This window comes from Thamnophis sirtalis, unplaced genomic scaffold, assembly GCF_051295495.1.
Source record: "Thamnophis sirtalis isolate CommonGarterSnake01/CBP01778 unplaced genomic scaffold, rThaSir2_p1.2 scaffold_5, whole genome shotgun sequence".
NCBI lineage: Eukaryota > Metazoa > Chordata > Lepidosauria > Squamata > Natricidae > Thamnophis > Thamnophis sirtalis.
In genome coordinates, this window is record NW_028261385.1 from 102,361,723 (window position 1) to 102,384,178 (window position 22,456).

The following is a 22,456-nucleotide window of genomic DNA, read 5'->3' on the forward strand; positions in this document are numbered from 1 at the left end:
GTGGAAAATCCAATTCTGTTATGTAAAAGTAAATAAGGTCTCCTCTGCAAAGTACTTCAAATGCTTACCTGCATCACATTGTTCATAACCTTTTGGCATTACTGGCCTATCTATCCGTCCAACCAGCCAGACCCCAAGAATGATGCTGCGGGCAAGTCTCATCAGACAGGAAGTTAAGCCAATGACCACCGAATGGAAGAATAAAAAATAACTGAAGTTTACGAAGACTCTCCTGCAAAACAAGAGGCTACCACTGAGAAGTCTTCATGTTTACTCTCCAACTATGGAGGCAGAAATAGATAAATTTGCTTTTGAACTCCGTCTTGTGCTCTGTTTGAATTTGGAAGCAGATACTTCTCCCAATGAGCTTTTACCAAAAAGGAAAATTCAGTCGTTCTACCTAGCGCTCAGTTGAGGAAGTATAATAAGCTGTACTCGTAAAAGTTATAATACTTTACTGAGCCCATGAGAAGATGAATAAGGTTTATTTACAAGTCCCACCAATTGTAGTTGATGAGATACAAACTGGTGTACCAAGATATAATGCAAATATATGAACAAATTTCACTGAATTGCAATTAGTCTATAAATTGCAACATTGGCACAATATTAAAAGATTTTTTTTATAGAATAAGATAAACCAATCAACAGATAAAGACTAGGATAAAAAGAAAGGTGATGAGAATTATATTGTTAAATCTTCTCTAGTTTTCTTCATGCAATATTCAGCATGAAGAAGCATTTGAACCTGTTTTCTCTATAGCTTGAAACAGCATAATACAAATACCACATAGTTCTTCTGAAACTGTATTTTTGTACTTAATTTTTCTCCATTGATCTTTTAACTTTTTCCTGCCAAGATTATCTCATAGGGACTGACAAATGGCAGAATTAGAGGCTGAATTAGATTAGCTTCCCTGATTAATTATTTCCAAATAATGTTTTTATTTGTGTAAATATGAATTCTGTCTCACATTTTCACATCCCTTCTTTTTTTCCACATCCTGGACAGTCATTTTAAAAATAAGGAAAAAAGCACCTGGAAAACTCTACAGTATCTTCCAATAGACACTGCTACAATATGTTTATCGGAAGCATCATTGGCTATCAATCCCAGGTGCTGTACAATGGAAAAATTATATTCAGAGAATAGCAGTAGATATATCACCCTCTAGCACTGACCTGTTATCAAGAGCCAAAGGCTTTTGACTGTCAGTGGGTGACATTTTTGGCTGGAGAAAAAACCTGGCACCTGCAAGCACCTGCATCTTCTTGATCACTAGGACAATGACAAATGTCAGGCTGAGAGATAGAAAACAAAAAAAACAACATTGCATTTTATAACCAAACTAAACCAATCAAAAAAATATAAATAATATTGAAAGGATTGTGTTTAGCTACCATCCTCTTACTCTGGGATCCAACATTTTTATGTTCATCATTTTGAATCCCTTGGTAATCAATTCTATACAATTTCCAAATTCAAAAGTATAAAAAAAAAGATTAAAGGTGGAATCCTATGAACACAGTACAGAACTTCATATGAAGGAAGGCAAGGTTTTGGGGTCATTTGTACTATGCATTTCTTCCTATCAAACTAACAAATGGTACTTCAAATGATACAACATCTCATTTCTGACTATGAATATTTCTGCAATTGGAGCAGCAGAACAAGGAAAATCACCTGCTCTGTACATATTTTTTTGAGGATGTTCAAATCCCTTCTTTGTTATCCAGCTAATGAGGTGGATGCTGCTCAAAATTCCCCAATTCCACCTAGCCAGATTATCTTCTAGGTTTTGATACTATTCAACAAGAGTTGATTATGTGAATAATGCTCACATTTGCAGCCTGGTCAATTCTGAAAAGCAGGGAGACCAAACTGTTATTGTGACTGCAGGCACTTACATCACAGTTCCCCATTTGTTTAAAAGCTCCATCCATTCGCCATGTATCATGGGTAAAATCAAAATATACATAAGTATCATTCCAAATAACAACTGCGTCAAATGCATGATTAGATATCCTAGAAAAGAAAATTTACAACTGGTTAACAAATGAGGAGAATTAGAAGCTCCCAATAACTTATTCCAATCCTTTTAAGACAGTGTTCACATACCCCACATTATGTAAGCAACTTGGAAAGAGATAAACTTTGATAGTGCTACCTGTTGGTGTAAAAAGAATAGGAGAACTCAGTTAAGAATTCACAAACATACAAACAAAATATACAATATTTCCAGGAAATCTAAAAGATGTATTTGTAAACCGCAGAACTACTTCTGTATAACTTACACAAACCAATACTGTCAGCATAATGTCTTAGATCAGTCTAAGGGATAGAAAATAGGATGCAAAACCCTGAGATGCAACTTCTTTCTACCCATTTATTTTTACCCAAATAAAATTCCAAAAATAGAAGAAATCCACAAAGGAGAAAAATAACCAAAGAAATATGGATGAATTCTGCAGAAAAGCTACTTTCTGCTCTTCTATTTATAGTTCTGTCTTGTATTTGTAACTGACATTATCCTGACAGCTTGGCTCAAGAATGTGCTTTGTTTTGAAAACTAGTTAAAGGCAAAGCGGCTACAATCTATTTGTTTATGGGTTATTAAACTGATTAGATGAAAGGGGCCTGGTGTTGGAGGAGGGCAAACAAATTTCAGATGATTAATTGATTAATAGCTACCCAATGAATTAATCTCCAAAGAGACTTATAAAATGGATACTTTTACACTGGGAGAACTGGTACAATCTAGTGGAAAACCGGCTAGCTCTGAAATATTCCCATTTCCAAGAGCTTGTCAAAAGAAAGACATGAACAAGTCTCTTGCATTTTCTGAAGAAACAATAATGGAACCAGGCTTTTTTTTCAATTTTCTCTATCTTTCCATTTAGGAAGAGGAGCCTTCAGTTCTGGTTGACTACAGTATATGTACATCTTGTGGTATGTTTGAGTTGCATATCGGTATGTTGACCCCTGAAATAAGCACTTGACCTTATTTTCGGGAAGGTCTTATTATTTTTGAGATGCAGGAGGTGGTGAGCGTGGTCATCTCATGGCTGCTGCTGTTGTATTGCAAAATTGGGCTTATTATCCTGGGAGGTCTTATTTTCAGGGAAACAGGGTATCATATTTGTAATTTAACACCAAGACTAAAAGCACCCATCCAACTTTTTCTTACCATTTTCAGGGTTAAACCCTGACATTTCTTTTATCTGTTTGAACTGTCTTGTTTTCTCCATTTCTCTATTCTAAAAGTATTGGAAAAGACTGAACATTCTGAGAGTTATAGCCACAACAAAAAGAAAAAAAATATTGAGGAGCGGTGATGACGTCGCTACGACATGACATGCAATCTTGGAGCTCCAGGATTGCTGTCGATATCTCTGCTGCTGGATGGTCCTTTTGGACCTAAACCATCCCATGGAGAGGGTTTTAGAGAAGGGCATGTCTTGTTGATCTCAGGGACATTGCAAAGTCCCTGATTGATCCAGGAGAAGCTCTTTTTTCCAGCAAAAGAGAAGCAGCCATTAAAGCTGCAGAAAGTTGGGACAGCCCCTGAATGGAAGAAAAGCAGGAGAGAGAGTGTGTCGAAATGGTGAGGTAAATTTTTACTATTAGAGAAGAAAACACACAAAAAGACTTAGAGTAAAATTAAAATTGAAGACAGAAGAAGAGAGCAAGCAGTGAATTAAGCCTGTATTAAACTTAGTGTGTTATCTTTTTTTAATTTTGCTTTTTTATGGATGGAACTTTTATAAATGCCTCTTACTTTTTAAATTGGACTGGTTTCTTTGTTCCCTCTTCCTCTATTTTTCCTCTTTTTTCATATTTGTAGATTATGATTGTCTTTCTTTTCTTTTTACAATGCTCAGCTGGATTGTTTGCTTTTAAGCACTTTTTTTCTTTCTTAAGTGCGGAATTTAAAGAGAGGGGTAGAGGCAGAGAAAAAAGAAGCAACACTGCAATCTAGAGACTGGAGGCTTGGAAACATCATTTTTTAAATTTCCTTTGAACATTCAACTCATATCTAATACTTCAAGGCTCTTAATTTTGTTTATTGAAAGAGATAGGGGGAAGAGTATGTATTGTTTATGCAGGTGCTCTTCTGGAGTACTGTCAAGAGCTGGACTGGAGTGAAGAGAAAACCTTGCCTTGAAAGATTATAGTGAACTTGTTTTGAACTTAACAAAAAAGCTTTGGATGTCTTAGTGGAGTGTTTATAACCTGGAAGAATGGTGCAACATGAAGAAGAAAAAGAATTAACATTGCAAATGATTATGTTTGAATACAAATAAGTACAAAAACATTGAAAAGAGGATGGAGAACATAGAACAAAAAACAGACAAAATAGAGAGAAGAGCTGGGAACATTTATCAAATGATGATGAAATTTGAAGATAGAGTTTAAAAAAATGAAGAAAAATATGAACAAAGTGATAAGAAAATTGACAGCAAATTGAGCATGGTTGGAAATGACAGAAGTGGAATGTTGAAAGGAGAGATTAACGAACTGGAACTCTATCTCAAACCCCAAAACATGGAAGAAGAAAGGGGAGAAATTCTGGCAGAAACAATGAGATAAATTTTGTCAGAAGCACGATGATAACCAAAGGCAAGTGGATGGAAGGAACAGATGGAGGGTTTTGAGTCTTTACAAGATATGCAAGGAACAACAAGGTGCCAAGAGAAGTCCACATAAGATTTATCAAGAAAACAATTAGAATACAAATATCATAAATGGCAAGAGATATAGGACTGCACTACTACTGGAAGGATACAGGATGAAGAAATGAAATGTTAGAATAAAAAATAAGTTAAACTGAGTTACATTTAGAGTATTATGTATAAAATAAAGTAATAATAGTTATAGCTAAATAAATGATTATTAATAATAATAATTCATATATGTATACTAGATTGATAACATGAAATTTTATATAAATTGTAAGTGAGGAATATTGAGAGGATGCTTAAAAGCTTTGTTATAAAAGATAAATAATTCTATATAGAATAGAATATAAAGATGTAATACTATTGACTGAATTCAGGATGATTTAAATGCCATAATATAAATTTATCTTAAATTTAGAATGTTTTACATAAAAATGATGCAATAATAGCTATAGTCAAATGAATCTTTAATAACCATAAAAATTGTATGCATATATATTAGAATGATGATATGAGTTTTTATGTAAATTGCAAGTGAAGACTATTGTGAGAAAGCACAAAAGTTTTGTAACCAATCGACACACTGTAAGTCATTGGAGAAGTATTTTTATTTTGTGTGTGTTTATGTCTGTATGTTTTTTGTTTGTCTAAAAATAAAAATAAACTTTTTTATTAAAAAAACCAAAAGAATATTGTTAATAAAAGTTAGCCTAGACCACTTGTCCTGCATACCCAGAGAGTATTTTCCAATGTGATCATCTTGGTGATATGTCCCCAACCACACTGGTTTTCCTAAATCTTTTGATGGCTTTTGTTACTATTGACAGCTTTGAAGTAATTGAACTTGCTAAGATCTGGAGGCCCTTGGTTCTTAATTCTTCTGGCGCTATCAAAAGTATACTGAGGGATTTCTGCTCAGGTCTTTGAGTCCTCACTCTGGAACAACCTGCCAAAATTCTGGATGGTCTCCAGAAGTTGTTAATATTAAGTAAAAATTGTTCTTATATAGAGCCTTTGGTGACAGGACCATCAGTTAAGTGGCACAACCTAACAACAACCCTGTACTGCTGAGCTGATGTATTGCAATGCATCAGGTCAGCAGTGCAGGGTTGTTGTCTTAGTCTGTCTATTGTTTAGGGAGCAGAGTCTGTACAATTAGACCATCCCAGTGGAGAGCTTGGGGTTTTCTCTGAGGAGCTGTTGGGGGCTTTGGTTGAGGCCCTAATCTCTGCCTGGAATGGAGCCTTGGGTCATATCACTGCTATGCATTCTTTCCCTGTGTGCCAATCCTGCGGTGCACCTTGGTTTATCAAGCAACTCTAGAAGTGCCAGGAGAGATTCCTGGAGAACTGCTGGAAGAAGACTCAAAGTAAGTCTAACTGGACACAGGTAAGAGCCTATATCAGGTATTACCTTGTAATAAGAACATCGTTATTGCAACTGCTGATAACCATCCAGTGGCCCCCTAGAATATTATTCAGGCTAACATATAGATAGTATATGTGTGGATCCAGGCAATGAAGTCTTTTGGAACTGACAGAGAAAAATAGTCAATGTATAGATTTTCTAAGAGCCAGCTAAGACTTTTTGGTATGGCATCCAGTGTGCTGATACCCAACCACCATGACTGGTTTATGCCATAATATTTCAAATTCAGTTTTCAGATCTTCAAAATCACTTCATGATTTTCTCCAATTTCTTCAGCTCTGGTAGGCAGTAGGGAATGGAAGGATTTATACTCCTTGCAGACAACTGGTCATTTGCAGGATATTCTGCAAGAATATTTTTCCTGTAAGCCCAATTGAGTAAGGGACTATCCCCTGGTATTGTCACTTATTCACACCTTCTTCCTTCCAGCCAGAGTTACACCTAGTGTTGCTATAATCAGATTGTACATATCCTACAATGTTTTAACCTACTTGTTTTATACTACTCCCTCAACTATATGCTCCTACTAACTTTTCATTACAGACACATAATTTTGACAGATGTTCCAGTTAATTACTTTGCCAACTATGTTATCTCATTGTTTATAACCAGATGGTGCAATCTTCTTGCATGAATTGAATATAAGAATTACTGTTTCTTCTACTTCTACTTCTTTCTACAATCTACAATTTGAATCATTTGATGGTTTTTCAGTTCTGCCTTCAGTTTATTTTAAAGTTCTAGTTTTAAACCATTGCCAGCTTTTATCTTTATCCACTTTTGTGACTTATTTTTACTTCTCTCAGACTTCAAGACTAGGTATCTAGACAGCTCCTAATTTCAGAGGGATGAAAAGGGATGCAGATAACTGAAGCAGAATTTGGACAAGGTAGAGTTGTTGTGGTTCTGAGGACTAGACTTCAGGATTTTAGAAATATGCCAGAAAATTACAAAGTTATGTTTCCACTCAAAGATTAAATTCACAGCTTAAAGATCCTCCCATAACTGCAACTGAGCCTGGACAATCATGCAGTACTAATACCATCTGAAGAAAAATCAAAGTCATGCCTGATGTGCCTCCTTTCGGAGAAAAACTATCTGACATGAGTTGATTGATTGACTGGCAACTTCAGAATTATATTATTGCTTTTGAAGATGGTCTAAAAATTGCAGCTGGTCAAAACTCGGACAGGGCAGGTGATAAACTGTGCTTTCCAGCTGAGGTGGGTTGCCAATTTTCTTACTACCAGTTCGGGCATGCTCGCATGTGCGTGTGCATGCAATGCTTTTGCACATGCTCAGAAGATTCCAGGGAGGTGGGCGGGTGGAGCCTCCCATTGCCACTCGTACCAGTTCAGCCGATCTGGGCTGAATCGGGAGCAATCCACCTCTGTTTTCCAGCAATATCACATTGTCTACATGTCAAAATGGTTGCACTGGCTATGAGCTACTCTTGAACTCAGTGTACCTTGCTCATTATACATATGAAGATTAACATGCTTTGGGCACGTTGTATTTTTCAGGTCCTACCACATTTTTTGCTAACATTAAGAACTACTTTTGCTCTCTCCCATGCATATTTTCCAGTGGTTCCCAAACTTTTTTTGGCCATGCCCCGCCTAAGCATCTCTAAAATCCTAATGCCCCACCCCCAGTGACATATAATTCTTACTTCACTCAAAAAGTGAACTCTACTCACATGGAGGAAGCCTAAAAGGCCATTAACTTCATTTCATTTCATTTATTGAATTTCTATGCCGCCCAATCTCGAGGGACTCCGGGCGGCTTACAGAAATGAAAAAAATTAAAAGATTTTTTTTTAAAAACAAACAAACAATGGGACAAAACAAAGTTAAAAGAAAGGAACACAACAAACACCCAATCGAAAGGGGGCTGGACCTCAATCAAGGGGTCAACAGCCCCAGGCCTGCCAGAAAAGCCAGGTTTTAATGGCTTTGCGAAAGGCCATGAGAGTGGGCAGGGCCCGGATCTCTGGGGGCAGCTCATTCCATAGGGCCTCATTCTCTGCGGCAACAGAGAAGGCCCTACTCCTAGGCGTCGCCAGCCGGCATCGTCCCACTGAAGGCACCCGGAGAAGGTCCATACTGTGCGATCTTATTGGTCTAAGGGAGGTATGAGGACCCAGATTGTTGGGGGCAATATGCTGACTCTCTGTAAACCGCTTAGAGAGGCCTGAAAGGCCTATGAAGCGGTATATAAGTCTACTGCTATTGCTATTGCTATGTGGCAGAAGACGGTCTTGCAGGTATCCGGGTCCTAGGCCATGTAGGGCTTTAAAGGTGATAACCAGCACCTTGAATCGTGCTCAGAGACCAATGGGCAGCCAGTGCAGCTCACGGAGGATAGGTGTGATATGGGTGTACCTTGGCACACCCAGTATCACTCGTGCGGCTGCATTCTGGACTAATTACAGTCTCCGAACACTTTTCAGGGGCAGCCCCAAGTAGAGCACATTACAGTAATCCAGTCTTGAGATGACGAGGGCATGAGTGACTGTCTGAATTGCCTCCTGGTCCAAATAGGGCTGCAACTGGTGCACCAGGCGAACCTGGGCAAAGCCCCCCCTGGTCACAGCCGACAGGTGGTGTTGCAAAGTCAGCTGCGGGTCCAGGAGGACCCCCAAGTTGCGAACCCTCTCTGAGGGGGACAATTTTTCTCCCCCCAGGGTTAAAGGACGGACTGGATGGACTGTCCTTAGGGGGCAACATTCACAGCCATTCGGTCTTGTCAGGATTGACTGCGAGTTTGTTCACTCCCATCCAGACCCTAACAGCGTCCAGGCACTGGCACATCACTTCCACCGCTTCACTGAGTTGGCACAGGGCGGACAGATACAACTGAGTATCGTCCGCATACTGGTGGTATTTAATCCCATGCCGGCAGATGATCTTGCCCAGTGGCTTCATGTAGATGTTAAATAGGAGGGGGGACAGGACCGACCCCTGCGGCACTCCATAATTGAGGGGCCTAGGAGTCAACCTCTGTCCTCCAACCAACACCAACTGCGACCTGCCGGAGAGGTAAGAGGAGAACAACCATAAAACGGTGCCTCCCACTCCCACCTCTTCCAGCTGTCGCAGAAGGATACCATGGTTGATGGTATCGAAGGCCGCTGAGAGGTCAAGGAGTACAAGGACAGAGGAATGCCCTCTGTCCCTGGCCCGCCAGAGATCATCGGTCAGTGCGACCAAAGCAGTTTCGGTGGAGTAACCAGGCCTGAAACCAGACTGAAAAGGGTCTAGATAATCTGCTTCATCCAAGGTCCGTCGGAGTTGGAGGGCCATCACCTTCTCAACAGGGAGAGAAGGGAGCTTGGAGACGATAGTTTTTAAAAATAGCTGGGTCCAGAGAAGGCTTCTTGAGGAGGGGTCTCACCACCGCCTCCTTGAGAGGCCGTGGAAAGGATCCCTCCAACAAGGAGGCGTTCATGATTCTCTGGAGCCAGCCTCGTGTTACCACCCTGCTGGTCGAAACCAGCCAGGAGGGGCACGGATCCAGTAAACAGGTGGAGGCACTCATCGCTCCCATGGCCTTGTCCACTTCATTAGGGGTGACAAGCTGGAACTCATTCCAGAAAGTCTGAGCAAGACCCTCCCTCGGCATCTCTGCTGGTTCTGTCCAAATGGAGTCCAGGTCTGTCCGAATCTGAGCGATTTTGTCCGACAGAAACTGAGCAAACTCCTCAGCTCGACCCTGCAAGGCATCCCCTGTTAAACTTGGTTAAAACAAGGTTCAAATTGCCCCCATTAAAAATCAAAGTGCCCCCCTGTGGGGAGTGGGCCCCACATTGGGAACCACTGGCTTAACCTAAATAAAAGGCCATTTACTGTATGCTTTATTTTGCCTTGTAGACCACAACCCCAATCAGTAGTAATTTTTTGAATGCTGAAAACTCACCACACTTTGAGCAGATGAAACTTTCATAGATTCTGACACAAATAGGTACCTTTTGCCTGCTCTCAACAATTTAATTTGTTTTCTAGAAGCAAAAAAATATAAATATAAATCTATATATACGCATAAAGGCACACATGTACATACACACACATATACAATACAAACACTTTCATAAAATATATTGATACCTATGAAAAGGAATGAATCAAAAATATGAATGATTTATCTTGAAAGATTGGAGACGTAATGAAGTCTATTAAGGGTAACAAGAAGTTCTGAATGTGAAATAGACCATTATTTAGTAGTACTGGCAGAATTCCAACCAAAAAGGGAACAATGAGCAACATTTGGGAACCATGTGTGAATTTTGTAACAAGCAGAAGATGCATATTTCTTCAGCTGATCATTGAGAAATGTATTAATATGAGAAATAAAATATATTATACATTTCTTGACCAAGATAAAACATATAATTGAGCAAATAGGCTTGAATTATGAAAGTAGAACAATCTTCCCGTTTTCATAATGCTCTTCCCCACACCCATTACTATCCATCGTTATCCATGCTGATATATTAGCTTCTTGTAAATAGTGGAAGACACAGTATGAAAATGATACTATTCATGACTTTTTACAAAAGTGGGAAACAGTGTCATAGATATTTTCAGTCACCTAATCACAGCATCCATGTTACATCTACACAAGAGTTACATAATCTATATATGTACCTGTAGCAGACTAAGATGTTAAATACATATCCGATGCATGTGGCAGAAGAAACAACAGTAGTAACAATCCAAATTCCTATAAAACAAACAAATATAATCTTAATTCAGAGATGATGCCCTCAAAATACTTCTCACCACGGTCTAGTGAGGTAGTCATGGTAAAATTCAAAATTTCCAAAGTGTCTATAAACATTCTTCAGTCTCTTTTTCAATTTGTTTTTACTGTTACCAAATAATGGTAACATCTGGACACAGGTAAACTAATCAATTTCTTAACTATCTGTGTCTTTTTGTAATTTTGAAATGTTATAATGTTTTGTTTTTTGTTATTCAGTTTTAGATATAGACTTTATTCACCAATAATAATGTTTAGGGTAGATTATTTAATATTCTGAACAATGCTAGCTAATCAGATGTAGTTTGCCAGCTATTGGGGTAGATCTGGATTCATTCAAATCCAAATCAAATTCTACACTCAGCTGTAGAAACTCACTAGTGTCTGTGGGCCAACTGTCATCTCTCAGTCCAATATATTTCACCTGATGGCAGCATGGGTAATAAAACAAATGGAGGGAACACTAACTACTCCTTAAAGAATGACAGAATATTAATTTAACAAATATAAATAATGTAAATGTTGTTGTAAATGTTTGTGTAGGTCTTCTCATTTGTCTAGACCAAGAGTCTCCAACTTGGCAAATTTATCACCATGGGTGGCTGTGGAATTCTGGGAGTTGAAGTTCCCAAGTCTTAAAAGTTGCTCAGTTTGGAGAGCCCTAGTCTACACTATAACATAAATGTGACTTTCTAAACCTGAAACTTTCTAATCTATCTCTAGAATAAAAAAAGGTCTGAACGATGAGAAGAAAAGAAGTCCTGCATCAGTTCCATGGCTATCAGTTCACATTCTGGATCCTAGAGAGGTCAATCAACACATCCCAGGAGCAAACATGGACAAGAGGTTCTTCAACCACTGTTATTCCCTACGGGTTGTTACAGAAATTGGCAAAAAAAAGAGAGATCTCAAATTACAATCCCATGACCACAGGATTTTGCACCAAGTCATAAATGTAAGCCAAGTGCCAATCACCCAAATAATGGTAACATAAGTACAGGGATGATGTGATAGTCATAAGTGTGAGTACAGTTGCAAGTCACTTTTTCCAAGGCCATCGTAACTATGAATGAACAATGATCAAGGACTACCTGTAATCAAAGTCATCCAAAATCATGACTTCCCTTACCTGTTTTCGCACAAAGATAAAAGCAGAGAACAATTCTAACTCCCTTATCATTTCTGTTGCCTTTATTTGCTCTTCTGCTGTTGCTGCTATCATTTCTAAACACTTTACTCATGCTAGAAAGGCCAAACAAACACCTGAGTCTTTTAGGGAATGAAACCTACTAAGGGGAAAAAAAATCCTGATAAGCTAAAAACTCCTTACAACTCATTTTCAGGTCAATGCTACAGCCATAGGTTTTGAAAGGCAATTATATTTTGCTACCAGAATTGTATCCACATAGAGCTATCTAACAGAGAATAGTATAAGAGTATCTATTACCTCAAACACCAAGGAAATCTGACATAAATAGCTCTGTTGAACATTTGCTAGTCATTGTGTAAGGACAAAAATAAACCAGCCTGATGGCTGTAGCTAAACAGCAGAAATTTCTGGTGCAGGTAAGTACCGTATTTTTCAGAGTATAAGATGCACCAAGGTTTTGAGGTAGGTAGGTAGGGTAGAGAGAGAGGGGGGGAGAGGGAGAGAGAGAAATACAGTAGATAGGTAGGGAGAGAGAGAGAGAGTAGGTAGGTAAGTAGGTAGATAGAGGGATAGAGAGATACAGTAGGTAGGTAGAGAGAGAGAGAAAGTAGGTAGGTAGGTAGATGTTTGCAGGTGTAATTGTCCATGTGCTGGAGAAGGAAATCACTGACAATCTGCAGCACCTAACTTTGTTTCTGCTGGCACAGCACTTGATCAATGTAATTCTCATCAATCAGTTAAAGAGCTTTCCAAAAGGAAAAAAGTTTTCGCACTCTGCAAACCTCCCAAAAACGGCCCGTTTTTCATGAAAATGGGCCCGTTTTTTATTTTTAAAAAAAGGCATGAATAGCCTTGGGGGGGCTTGCAGAGTGCTCCTGCGGGGTGGGGGTGGGCAAAAACTAGTAAAAATTGGCCTGTTTTCCGCAAAAATGGGTCCAGTTTTGGTTTTAAAAAAAATTGCATGCATAGCCTTAGGGAGGCTTGAAAAGTGCTGGGGGGCCTGGGGGGGCAAAAACAGCCTGGTTTTTGCTCATTTCTTCCTCCCCAGCCCCCAGAAGCTCTCTGAAAGCCTCCATAAGGCTATGCGTGCAATTTTTGTATACACAGCCATTTTGGTTAGCACCCAGATTTTCAGCCTCTTTTTTGAGGAAAAAAGATGTGTCTTATACTCTGAAAAATATGGTAATTACCTTATACTACTCTATATCTTCTTTCTTTCATCCCTCAATTTTTTTAATATAATTGCCATTTACCTTAAAATATATACAGTACATTTTAATTATTCCCTGCCAGCATGGATATTGAAAAAAGAACACATCCTCTTCCTTCCAGCTGGAAAATGCTACCATGTTTCCACGAAAATAAGACAGGGTCTTATTTTCTTTTGACCCCCAAAATAAGCACTTGGCCTTATTTTGGGGGAGGTCTTATTATTTTTGAGGTGCAGGAGGCAGAAATCGTGGTCAGCTCATGGGTGCTGTTGTGTTGCAATATTTTAGGGAGGTCTTATTTTTGGGAAAGGACTCATTTTAATGCATGCACTCTAAAGCCCAATTGGGCTTATTATTCAGGGAGGTCTTATTTTCAGGGAAACAGGGTAACACAGTAGGAAATGTGGATGGGAAAACTTAAGGAAAGAAATGTATCTTATTTTGGGGGGTTGTCAATCTCTGACCAGAGCACAGGACTATGAACTTATTTATTTTATTTGTATGAAATTCATATTTTTGCATTCAGAGCCCTTACAGCAGTGGGTATAGAGGGCCAATGGAGAATATAACATCTCCTTATGAGAAGCCATTTTTCTACTCTACTGAAGAAATGTTGGCCTTCTCCTTTTACCTCATTCAACTTAGTAAACCATGCTGGGTTTCAAAAATCAAGGTGATTCTGCACAAAGGAGAAGTTTCTTTTTTCTTCAAGTTCAATTTTAGAGATTTGAGGTTCTAGCCCTTCAGAAAGGGCATTTTCTAACCTAGCTGCTCCTCTTCCCATTAAGGAAAGAAAGTATGGATGTACAAGAGCTACTGGCTGTTTTTTTCTTCTTCAAGCAATATCAGGTTTTTGTTTAGGGATAACATTATTAGAAATTTGTCGTTCTCTTTTTCAATGTAACTGGTACATTACACCACCCATCAAAAAATAATGCTATAGTCACAAAATATTATGCCTTTACCTTCTAAGACAAGGATAAACTCTTCAAGGAATTGGACCCATGGTTTACGTTCGAAAGCTGGAGGTTCTTTCAACATACTAGGCAATTCTTTGAGTAGTTGGATAATTCTATTGATCACAATATTTTCAAGCCCAATAAACTGGAAGAGAAATGAAAGATAATGAAGGATAAAAATGTCTGAAGTGAAAATTATAAGATAATAATAGATAACTTTAGGGACTCCTATTAGGTCAGGATGCATTCACAATTGACCAGTAGACCTTCACACCTACAGTAATTTAAGTTGGGGGAGATCTGTTAGCTAAATCCCTCAACAGGAATAGATCCCATCTGTTAAGGTTCAATAGCAAGGGAGGAATTTGCTGGAGACTTTTTATATATTTTTTTCTCCCAGAAGCACAGACTCACTATGGACAAAGAAAGAAATAGATCTTAGCTGCCTCCACCCTGTATTTCCCAAATCACAGAAAGGGATGCACACCTCTAAAAGTAATGAGCAACTTGATTGATTGTCATCACTCTTGATTTTATTTCGTTTATGCTCAGGGCAAATCATGCAAAGCTAGCTTCTTCTCTGAATTCACCATATTAATCATCATCTTAGATGAAATTTCCTTTGTTGATTAAGAGAAAATGTTCCTTTGTTCATACTTCCCATCCTAGAGCCTCATCCTTTCTTCAACTCTAATGTTTATTTTTATTTACTGTTAATATACTCTAAAGACTAGTTTACAAAGATAGTTTGGGTGCCAATTTTTGTTGTACATGTCATGAGACCTACATCGCTCCAGATAGGCTCATTCTGCCCTTGTGGTCCACAACAGGCAGAAAGGGGAAGGCATTTTTTTTCCTTTTGCCTTGTTTCTACCATATAACCTGACCAAGGACAGGAAAAGATGTGGCAACACAAGCTAATTGAGGATCATAATTACTGAATCTCCCCAGACTATCGTGGTTGGTGGGCAGGAAGAATTTTCTATAGGAATTGTTTCTGTGCTACTTAAAGGAAATAACTTTCCTTTAACAAATAAAGTTCTATTTCTAGAAGTTTATCCTCTTATTCACCGTTTTCCCAAAATAATATCTATCCCAAAAATAAGCCCTAGCATGTTTTACATATGCTCCTAATATACGCCCTACCCCCCCCCAAAGAAAAAGTCCTACTTAAGAGCTTGCACAGCCGGCTGGCCACTCATTCAGTCTGGTTGCTCATGGTGTCATGGCCACGAGGCAAGAGGGGATGGAGCTGCCCCACATACCCTGCACTGGCTTACCTCAGAGCCCCCACAGCCAGACCATCTATGTCCCTACACCTGCCTTGCAGTAGCAGCACTGGCAGCCATGTGCAGCAGAAGCCCACGTGGCCACTGGCCACTTCTTTTGCTTCCTCACTGCTACAACAGAGCAGGAGGCTGAGTGGTGTGCTGCGGCTGTGGGAGCCCTGATGTAAGCAGGAGCCAGGTACATAGGGCAGCTCCACCACCCTGCCTCACCTCATGGCTGTGAGACTGGCACTTCATTCAGCCTCCTGGTCCATTGCGGCTATGAGCAAGCAAAAGTGTCATATAGGCACCCAAACACTTTTTACTTGGAGAACTGACGTGGACTGGAATCTTCATTTCCTTGCAAAAGGGGCGCTTAAAAATAGAGCGGATGACTCCATTGTTAAATCCCCCATTTGCAAGGAAGCAAAGATTCCAGTCTTTATCAAAGTCTTGGTTTGGGCGAAAAGTGTCCCGGTGGTGGTGGAAAAGAGCAGGATAAAGGCACAGCAAAAACTTTTTATGACCAGAATGAAAATTTCTGAGGTTTGTGATCTCATGAGAGTTCAAGCACTCAGTTTCTGCAAAAGAGGATAGCTGTTTGAACTCACACAATATTACAGCACCCAGGAGCTTCCATCTCATCTCCTCTCAAGGGCACAGAAATCGCAGCACAAAGGAGATAGATCTTGTAAGGTAAGGGAGTCTGGCATGGCAGGATGGGAGGGGGAAGCATAAGATGGTGGGTTTGGGAGGCCTGTTCCATCACTAGCCCCCTCCCCCCAATGACCTTCCCCACCCTGAGATACCTCATGAGCACTTAACAAACCACACATTTGATTAATCAATGTGTGGGCAGAAAGCAGGGAGTGATGTCACTCAAGGTATGAGATTGATGTCACTCAAGGTATGAGATTCACTCCTACAAATCCTTGAGGTACAAATGGAATAGTCAGGCTCCATTACATTTGCAACTCGAGGACTACCTGTATAGCTTCACTTGAGAAGGAGAAGAGGAGAGACTATAGTATAGTATTCTAATATGCCTATATTATCGACTACTTGGGATAATTTAAATATTAGAATTTTGCTCAACATGCAAAATATAGCATGCATTACAGCTTAGCTTCAAAGATCAATGCCTGTTCTTTGGACTACAGATAACAGCTGATCCCCAGAATGCATTTTAGTTCAAAGATGATTTGATTGGACCAAAAGCAGCAGTGACTTCCTTGCTGAAAGCATCATGCACTGCCTTGCCTTACCATGTAAAGACATAGGAACATAACGACAATTGTGCTGATTATTCTGGTGGGGAATTTAAAGTAGGGGTCCCACTGATATAGCTTTCTCTGAAACCAGTTTTTCTTGGGATTCCTGTTGGTAGATAAAAATATAGGGCTGTTACATAACAAAAAAAATCAGGTCATTCTCCAAAGCTGCTTTGCATGTGATAGAAGAAAATCAATTTCCTTTATTTCTCTGGATTTAAAATTCTCATTGCTATTTGGCCTAGTTCTATCAATAGAACCCTTATTGTGATGGTCTTTATCCCTCAATGGAGTTGGATTGTAGATGATGGGAATTTATGAATGATAACAAAAACAATGAACAGGATATGGGTGACCAACATGCTCTATTTTTTCCTAAACTATTTTTGCACAGTATCTCCATTTGTGAACTTCCCTCCCACCTTCCAATAAGCAAAGTCAATGGAGAAATGGTAGGGAAGGTTGCAGGTTGCTCTGGTAAGTCACTTTCATCCTCTCCTTCCATGGGCCACTCATACATATTCACCCACACAGCAAAAGCCACCCCAGGCCTACTGCATTTGCACCACATCTTCCTTGCTTTCTGGCCTGATTTTGGTCCATTTGAGACTCACTCAACAACCTGCAATCCTCATTTAATGATGGCAATGGGAAGTGCTGGATTGTTATTGCTAAGCAATGCAATCACATGATATCATGCTTTACAACCACATGACTCAGTTATGGAAATTCCAATTCCAATTACTGTCATTAGTTGAGGACTACCTATAAGCAGCATTTTCAAAATATTTCTCTCTTCACCAGAATGCCACCAAGAATCAAAGCTTCAAGACAACACACCACTTTGCCAGCAAGATATTGTGGGTTTTGCTGAGGATCCCAAGGGATCATAGGTTAACAGGTTTATTCTAGGGTAAGCTTTTCAGCAGTACAGCCCATATACTCACAGGTATAGCTGCATCTGATGTCTATACTCAATCAAATCAAATCTTAAACCAGACTACACTTGTTAACCATTTAGAGATCCATTAGAGATTTCAGATGCTTTTCAGCTAATGTTATCGTTTTATGGAATATGAGCCTAGCTATTGCTCTATCGGCAGAAGGATTTTGCTCATATTGGTATTAGCCAATTACCTGACACTGGAAAAAAAAGAAAAAAGAATTATCAGAATACATCAAAGCAAAAATGTCTCCAAGGATAAAATGATCCTCACCCAAGCACAGGTTTTCTCAGCAATTGCTGGACATACTGCGACTGGTATTCTTCCATAAGAGAATCTTTGTCCTGTATTGTAAATAAAACATCTGTTTTTCACCAAAACGGGGACATTTTTTCCCTTCCCCCAGTCCTGCTGAAGCCTGCAAAGGGCTTCTGGGGGGTGGGGGAAGGCAAAAACACCCCCTTTTGTAAAAAACGGCCCATTTTTCACCCATTTTTCACAAAAATGGGATGCAGGGCAGGGCTTCAGGAGGCCAAAAATGGCTGTATTCAGTGAGGGGGGGGGGAGATGCATCTTATACTCCAAAAAATACAGTCTTACGCTTTTAACTCATATCTCAGGAAATTCATGGAAGTACAGAAGACCTTAAAGCCACAAAAGCAAAAATGGCAGCAATGGAAATCAAGGACACAATGAGCAGAGCTTATTTTAAGAACCCACAGGCTTCTGAGTGTGATTATAAGATCTAATAAAAATATTAGAATGGATGTTTAGGCTGGATTATAACTGTGAGGCCATGCAATAATTTCTGCTACCATCTTTTCTGTTGCTACCATCTGTATTATGGAAGGTTTAATATCAAAAAAGAATAAAGTCATATAAATGTTGCCTGTTTATTCAGGGCATTGTTGAAAGAATGCAGAAGGTGAACATTTTGGAGGAGGAGAGGAGAGGAGATGGGAAAATGGAGGGGAGGGGAGGAGAGAATTTGCCATGTATGATCAGACCACAAGGAATTTGCCTTCAGTGCATAAGCTCACAGTCTATAATAGGTCATAGATCAACAACAATAATTTATAATAGGTCATAGATCATAAATCATAATGATTAATCATAAGTTACAAACAACAATTGATAAATCATAATAAAACAATAGGAGAAGATAGTAGGAAAGATGAGAAGATGAGAAAAGATGAGAAATGAGACAGTGCTGTGGAAATTAAATATTCAGCAGAGTGATGGCACGGTGGGGTGGGGGAAAGGATACAACTATCTTTATATCGGGTTGTATAGTGGTGTCCTGAGGGGAAAAGTTGAAATAGATTATGTCCAAGATGGGAGGGGTCTAATATTTTTTCAGCCCTGTTTCTAGTTTGTGCAGTATACAGATCCTCAATGGAAGACAGGTTGATGGTGATTGTTTTTTCTGCAGTCCTAACGATCCATTGAAATCTGTACCTGTACTGTTTGGTTGCTGTGCCAAACCGGACAATTACTGAGGTACAAATGGCAGACTCAATAATTCTCCTGTGGAACTCTATCAACAGATCCCTAGGCAATCAGAGCTTTCTAAGTTGACGCAGGAAGAACATTCTTTATTGTGCCTTTTTAATGATGGTTCTAATGTTAGGTGTCCATTTCAAATCCTTGGAGATAATAGAAACTAGAAACTTGAAGGTCTCTACTATTGATAGAATGTTGCCTAATATTGTATGAGATGGTCGAATAGGAGAGCTTCTTCTAAAAACTAATACCTGTATCATCTCTACAGTTTGTTACAGCTGCACCACAGGACCAGTTAATTTACCTCTTGTCGGTATGCAGACTCATCAGTCTCAAATGAGACCAATGACTTGTAGATGATAGAGCCAACGGTCTGTGGTCAACCTCCAGAATTTTCCAGCCCACATGAGAAACACTATAAGGCTCAGAAAACTGTCAAGAATTGGGGAGTATGGTTAAATCTTAGAAGACATGAGAATACCTGACTATGGAAATCAGTTATTAAGTCTTCCAAAAATGTGGAAATTTCTGACCCAATTTGATATGTTACCATTTTTATGCTTCCAATGCTGGTTTTAGGCAGGGCAATTTTTAGTTATTTTCATTTTATTTTACTGTGATTGTAGATCATCACAACTGTACTTCTCTAGGCAGTTAATAAACCTAAATAAATCCAGAAAACCATAATAACAATCATTAAAAACAGTGAAACTAGCAGATAGCAGGTGACGCATCATCTCCATTTCCAAAGTCTTGTAGAAGCAACCATCTTTTAACTAATTTAAATGGCCAAAATAGTAAAAAAGGGGATATGATTGCCAGACATGTTCTTGTTTCTTACATCAGTGAGTCTGGTTTAATATTCAGCTTATTTCACAATTCTTTTTCTAGATTTGTCTTTGGTATTCAATTGCATTTAAAGAACTTTCATCTCATTGGAGTTCAATCAAATAATCTAAATAAAGTTATTAAAAGAGAGGACTTCAGTGCTGCTATAAATACTCACATTTTGGTTCTGTACTGATGAATTTCTCACTGCTCTCCCAAAAATACAAAGGAAACGTCCTAGCAGAAGGAACAGGAACAGCACGGATGGCCACATCAGAATTGGGTCAGTGTACTTTCCAAAATTCTATGCATGGAAAGCAGAATTACCCACAAAGTTGCAGATGAGCCACTCTTCTTCCTTCCCTGTGTACATTCAACTTAAGTTATGCAGTAAATTAATTGTAGTGAATGCTGAAGCTTGTCTTGAGGTTCATACCAGAAATCTTGGGTCTTTAGAGGAAAGACTTTATTCAGTCGCAAAGACCAAGTTTGTTCTAATCTTGTGGTCTAATGGGAAAGATCTTGCCAGTCAGCATATAATAGCAAGATGATGGACTACTGATCTGTCTTCATGTAAACTCAACTATGGAGAACAAATTTACATGCTGGAAGAGTATATTGCAGCTTTGTCAAATCTGGAATCCTCAAGATTTGTTAGATTAAAAACTCCCATATCTTTCAGCCAGCATAAGTGAAGACATGTTATTGGTAGACATGGGAAATTGCAATCCAACTCATGTAGATCCAAGATTGGATCCAGGGAAGGCAAGGATAGGTACATGCACAACTGTACACATTTCAGAGACATTGCTCACTAATACTTCACTAATAGCCAATGGTTGTTTGGTATCAGGAATTCAGTCAGCATTTATGACCTCATTCATTCAGTGAATCCAGTCAAAAACTCACCTGTAGGGAGAAATTTCATGACTTTCCATGACTTCTTCAATGTTATTGCCTCCCTCAGTATACTGAACCCATGTACTTTTTGTTTGAGCACTTGCTCCTTATGCATAAAGGCTTATGGTGCTGGGGGACTTCAACCTGCCTACGCTTGGTGAACGCTCTGATGGGGCGCAGGAGTTCATAGCTTCCATGACAGCCATGGACTTGACCCAAGTAATCTGGGGTTCGACTCACTCAGCGGGTCACACACTTGACCTCGTATTCCTTTCGGAGCAGTGGAGGCGTGATCTAGAGTTGAGGGGTATTAAGGTCTTGCCCTTGTCATGGTCTGATCACTTCCTATTGAGGCTTGACTTTCGGAAGCCAATCCCCCACTGTAGGGAGGAGGAACCGACTGAATCCATGTACTTTTTGTTTCAGCACTTGCTCCTTATTCATAAAAAGCACAATAGATTTTCTATAGGCCTAACCTTAGCTTACACCACTTTTTTTTTTGTGCATGGTGCTCAGGGTTTTTTTTTTCCAGCAGCAAACCAGTAATCTGCTAAACTTACATTAGATTGATGGACTGAACATCTTAAGTCAGGGGTGTCAAACTCAAGGCCTGTGGACCAGATACAGCCCATGGGGTGCTTAGATTTGGCTAGAGGGCCTGCCTTGAAAATAGTGAAAAACTGGCCCTCAGTGCCTCTGACAGCAAAAACAAGGCTCAGAAGGACCACACATGGTTCACCCAGGCTCCATTTTCAACTGCAACAGCCTCCTGGAGCCCTCTGCCAGTGAAAACTAAGCCCCGTTGAAAACGGAGCCTCAATGAATGACCTCGAGCTGGCCACACTCCATCCCCCAGCCCTTCCCAAGGTCAAACACTACTCAGATGTAGTCCTAAATGAAATTGAGTTTGGCATCCCTGCCTTAAGTGAACCTCCAATTGCCATAATAAAACAGTAATAATTGTCAAAAATAAATACATACAGCTTTATCACCGGGGCAGTCTAAAATGTCGAAGATCGTGGCAACTGCCCTGTAAAATACAAGGAGTTATTAGTTTCATAACTTGGCAGCCAAAGTTATAGAATAGATACATATGGTACATATTTTTACTACTTGTTAAACTAAATCTCTGATGCACCATAGTCAAATCAGATCCAACCTCAACATCATACATCACTTTCATACTGTTTCTTTGATTTCTATATTATTGGTGAAATCTGATTAGAAAATTTCAGGAGTTAATCGCTAATACAATTGGAAAGTTTTTTATGGAAAAGGACATTATTGCATGAAAACAGATCTTCACTGGCAATGGTAAAGTTAAAGGCAATCCATACCCCTTTCTTGACAGGCATGGTGGTTCAGCTGCTTAAAAGACACCAAAGAAGATCTATACCCTAGCACCATGTGACAAAATGAGCTCCCGTCACTTGCGTCAGCTTCTGCCAACCCAGCAGTTCGAACACATGTAAATGCAAGTAGATGAATAGGCACCACTTTGATGGGAAGATAACAGCACTCCATATTTCACTGGATGCTCTGCACTGTGGCAT

The 22,456-nt window shown here is 39.4% G+C and overlaps 1 protein-coding gene across 2 annotated transcripts in view; it reads right to left on the reverse strand.

Moving 5' to 3' along the window:
- The window catches only part of LOC148045505 (stimulated by retinoic acid gene 6 protein-like), a 57,321-nt gene that overhangs the window by 7,461 nt on the left and 27,404 nt on the right, over window positions 1–22,456 (reverse strand). For both annotated transcript variants that reach the window (XM_087716323.1, XM_087716322.1), the window contains exons 6-16: window positions 21,885–21,933; window positions 20,182–20,307; window positions 17,946–18,016; window positions 16,723–16,834; window positions 14,196–14,334; window positions 10,755–10,830; window positions 10,027–10,108; window positions 2,120–2,168; window positions 1,909–2,026; window positions 1,183–1,302; window positions 69–232 (exon numbers count right to left, since the gene is read on the reverse strand). In XM_087716323.1, coding sequence (XP_087572449.1) covers window positions 69–232; window positions 1,183–1,302; window positions 1,909–2,026; window positions 2,120–2,168; window positions 10,027–10,108; window positions 10,755–10,830; window positions 14,196–14,334; window positions 16,723–16,834; window positions 17,946–18,016; window positions 20,182–20,307; window positions 21,885–21,933 — 1,106 coding nt within the window. The remainder of the gene's footprint in view (window positions 1–68; window positions 233–1,182; window positions 1,303–1,908; window positions 2,027–2,119; window positions 2,169–10,026; window positions 10,109–10,754; window positions 10,831–14,195; window positions 14,335–16,722; window positions 16,835–17,945; window positions 18,017–20,181; window positions 20,308–21,884; window positions 21,934–22,456) is intronic.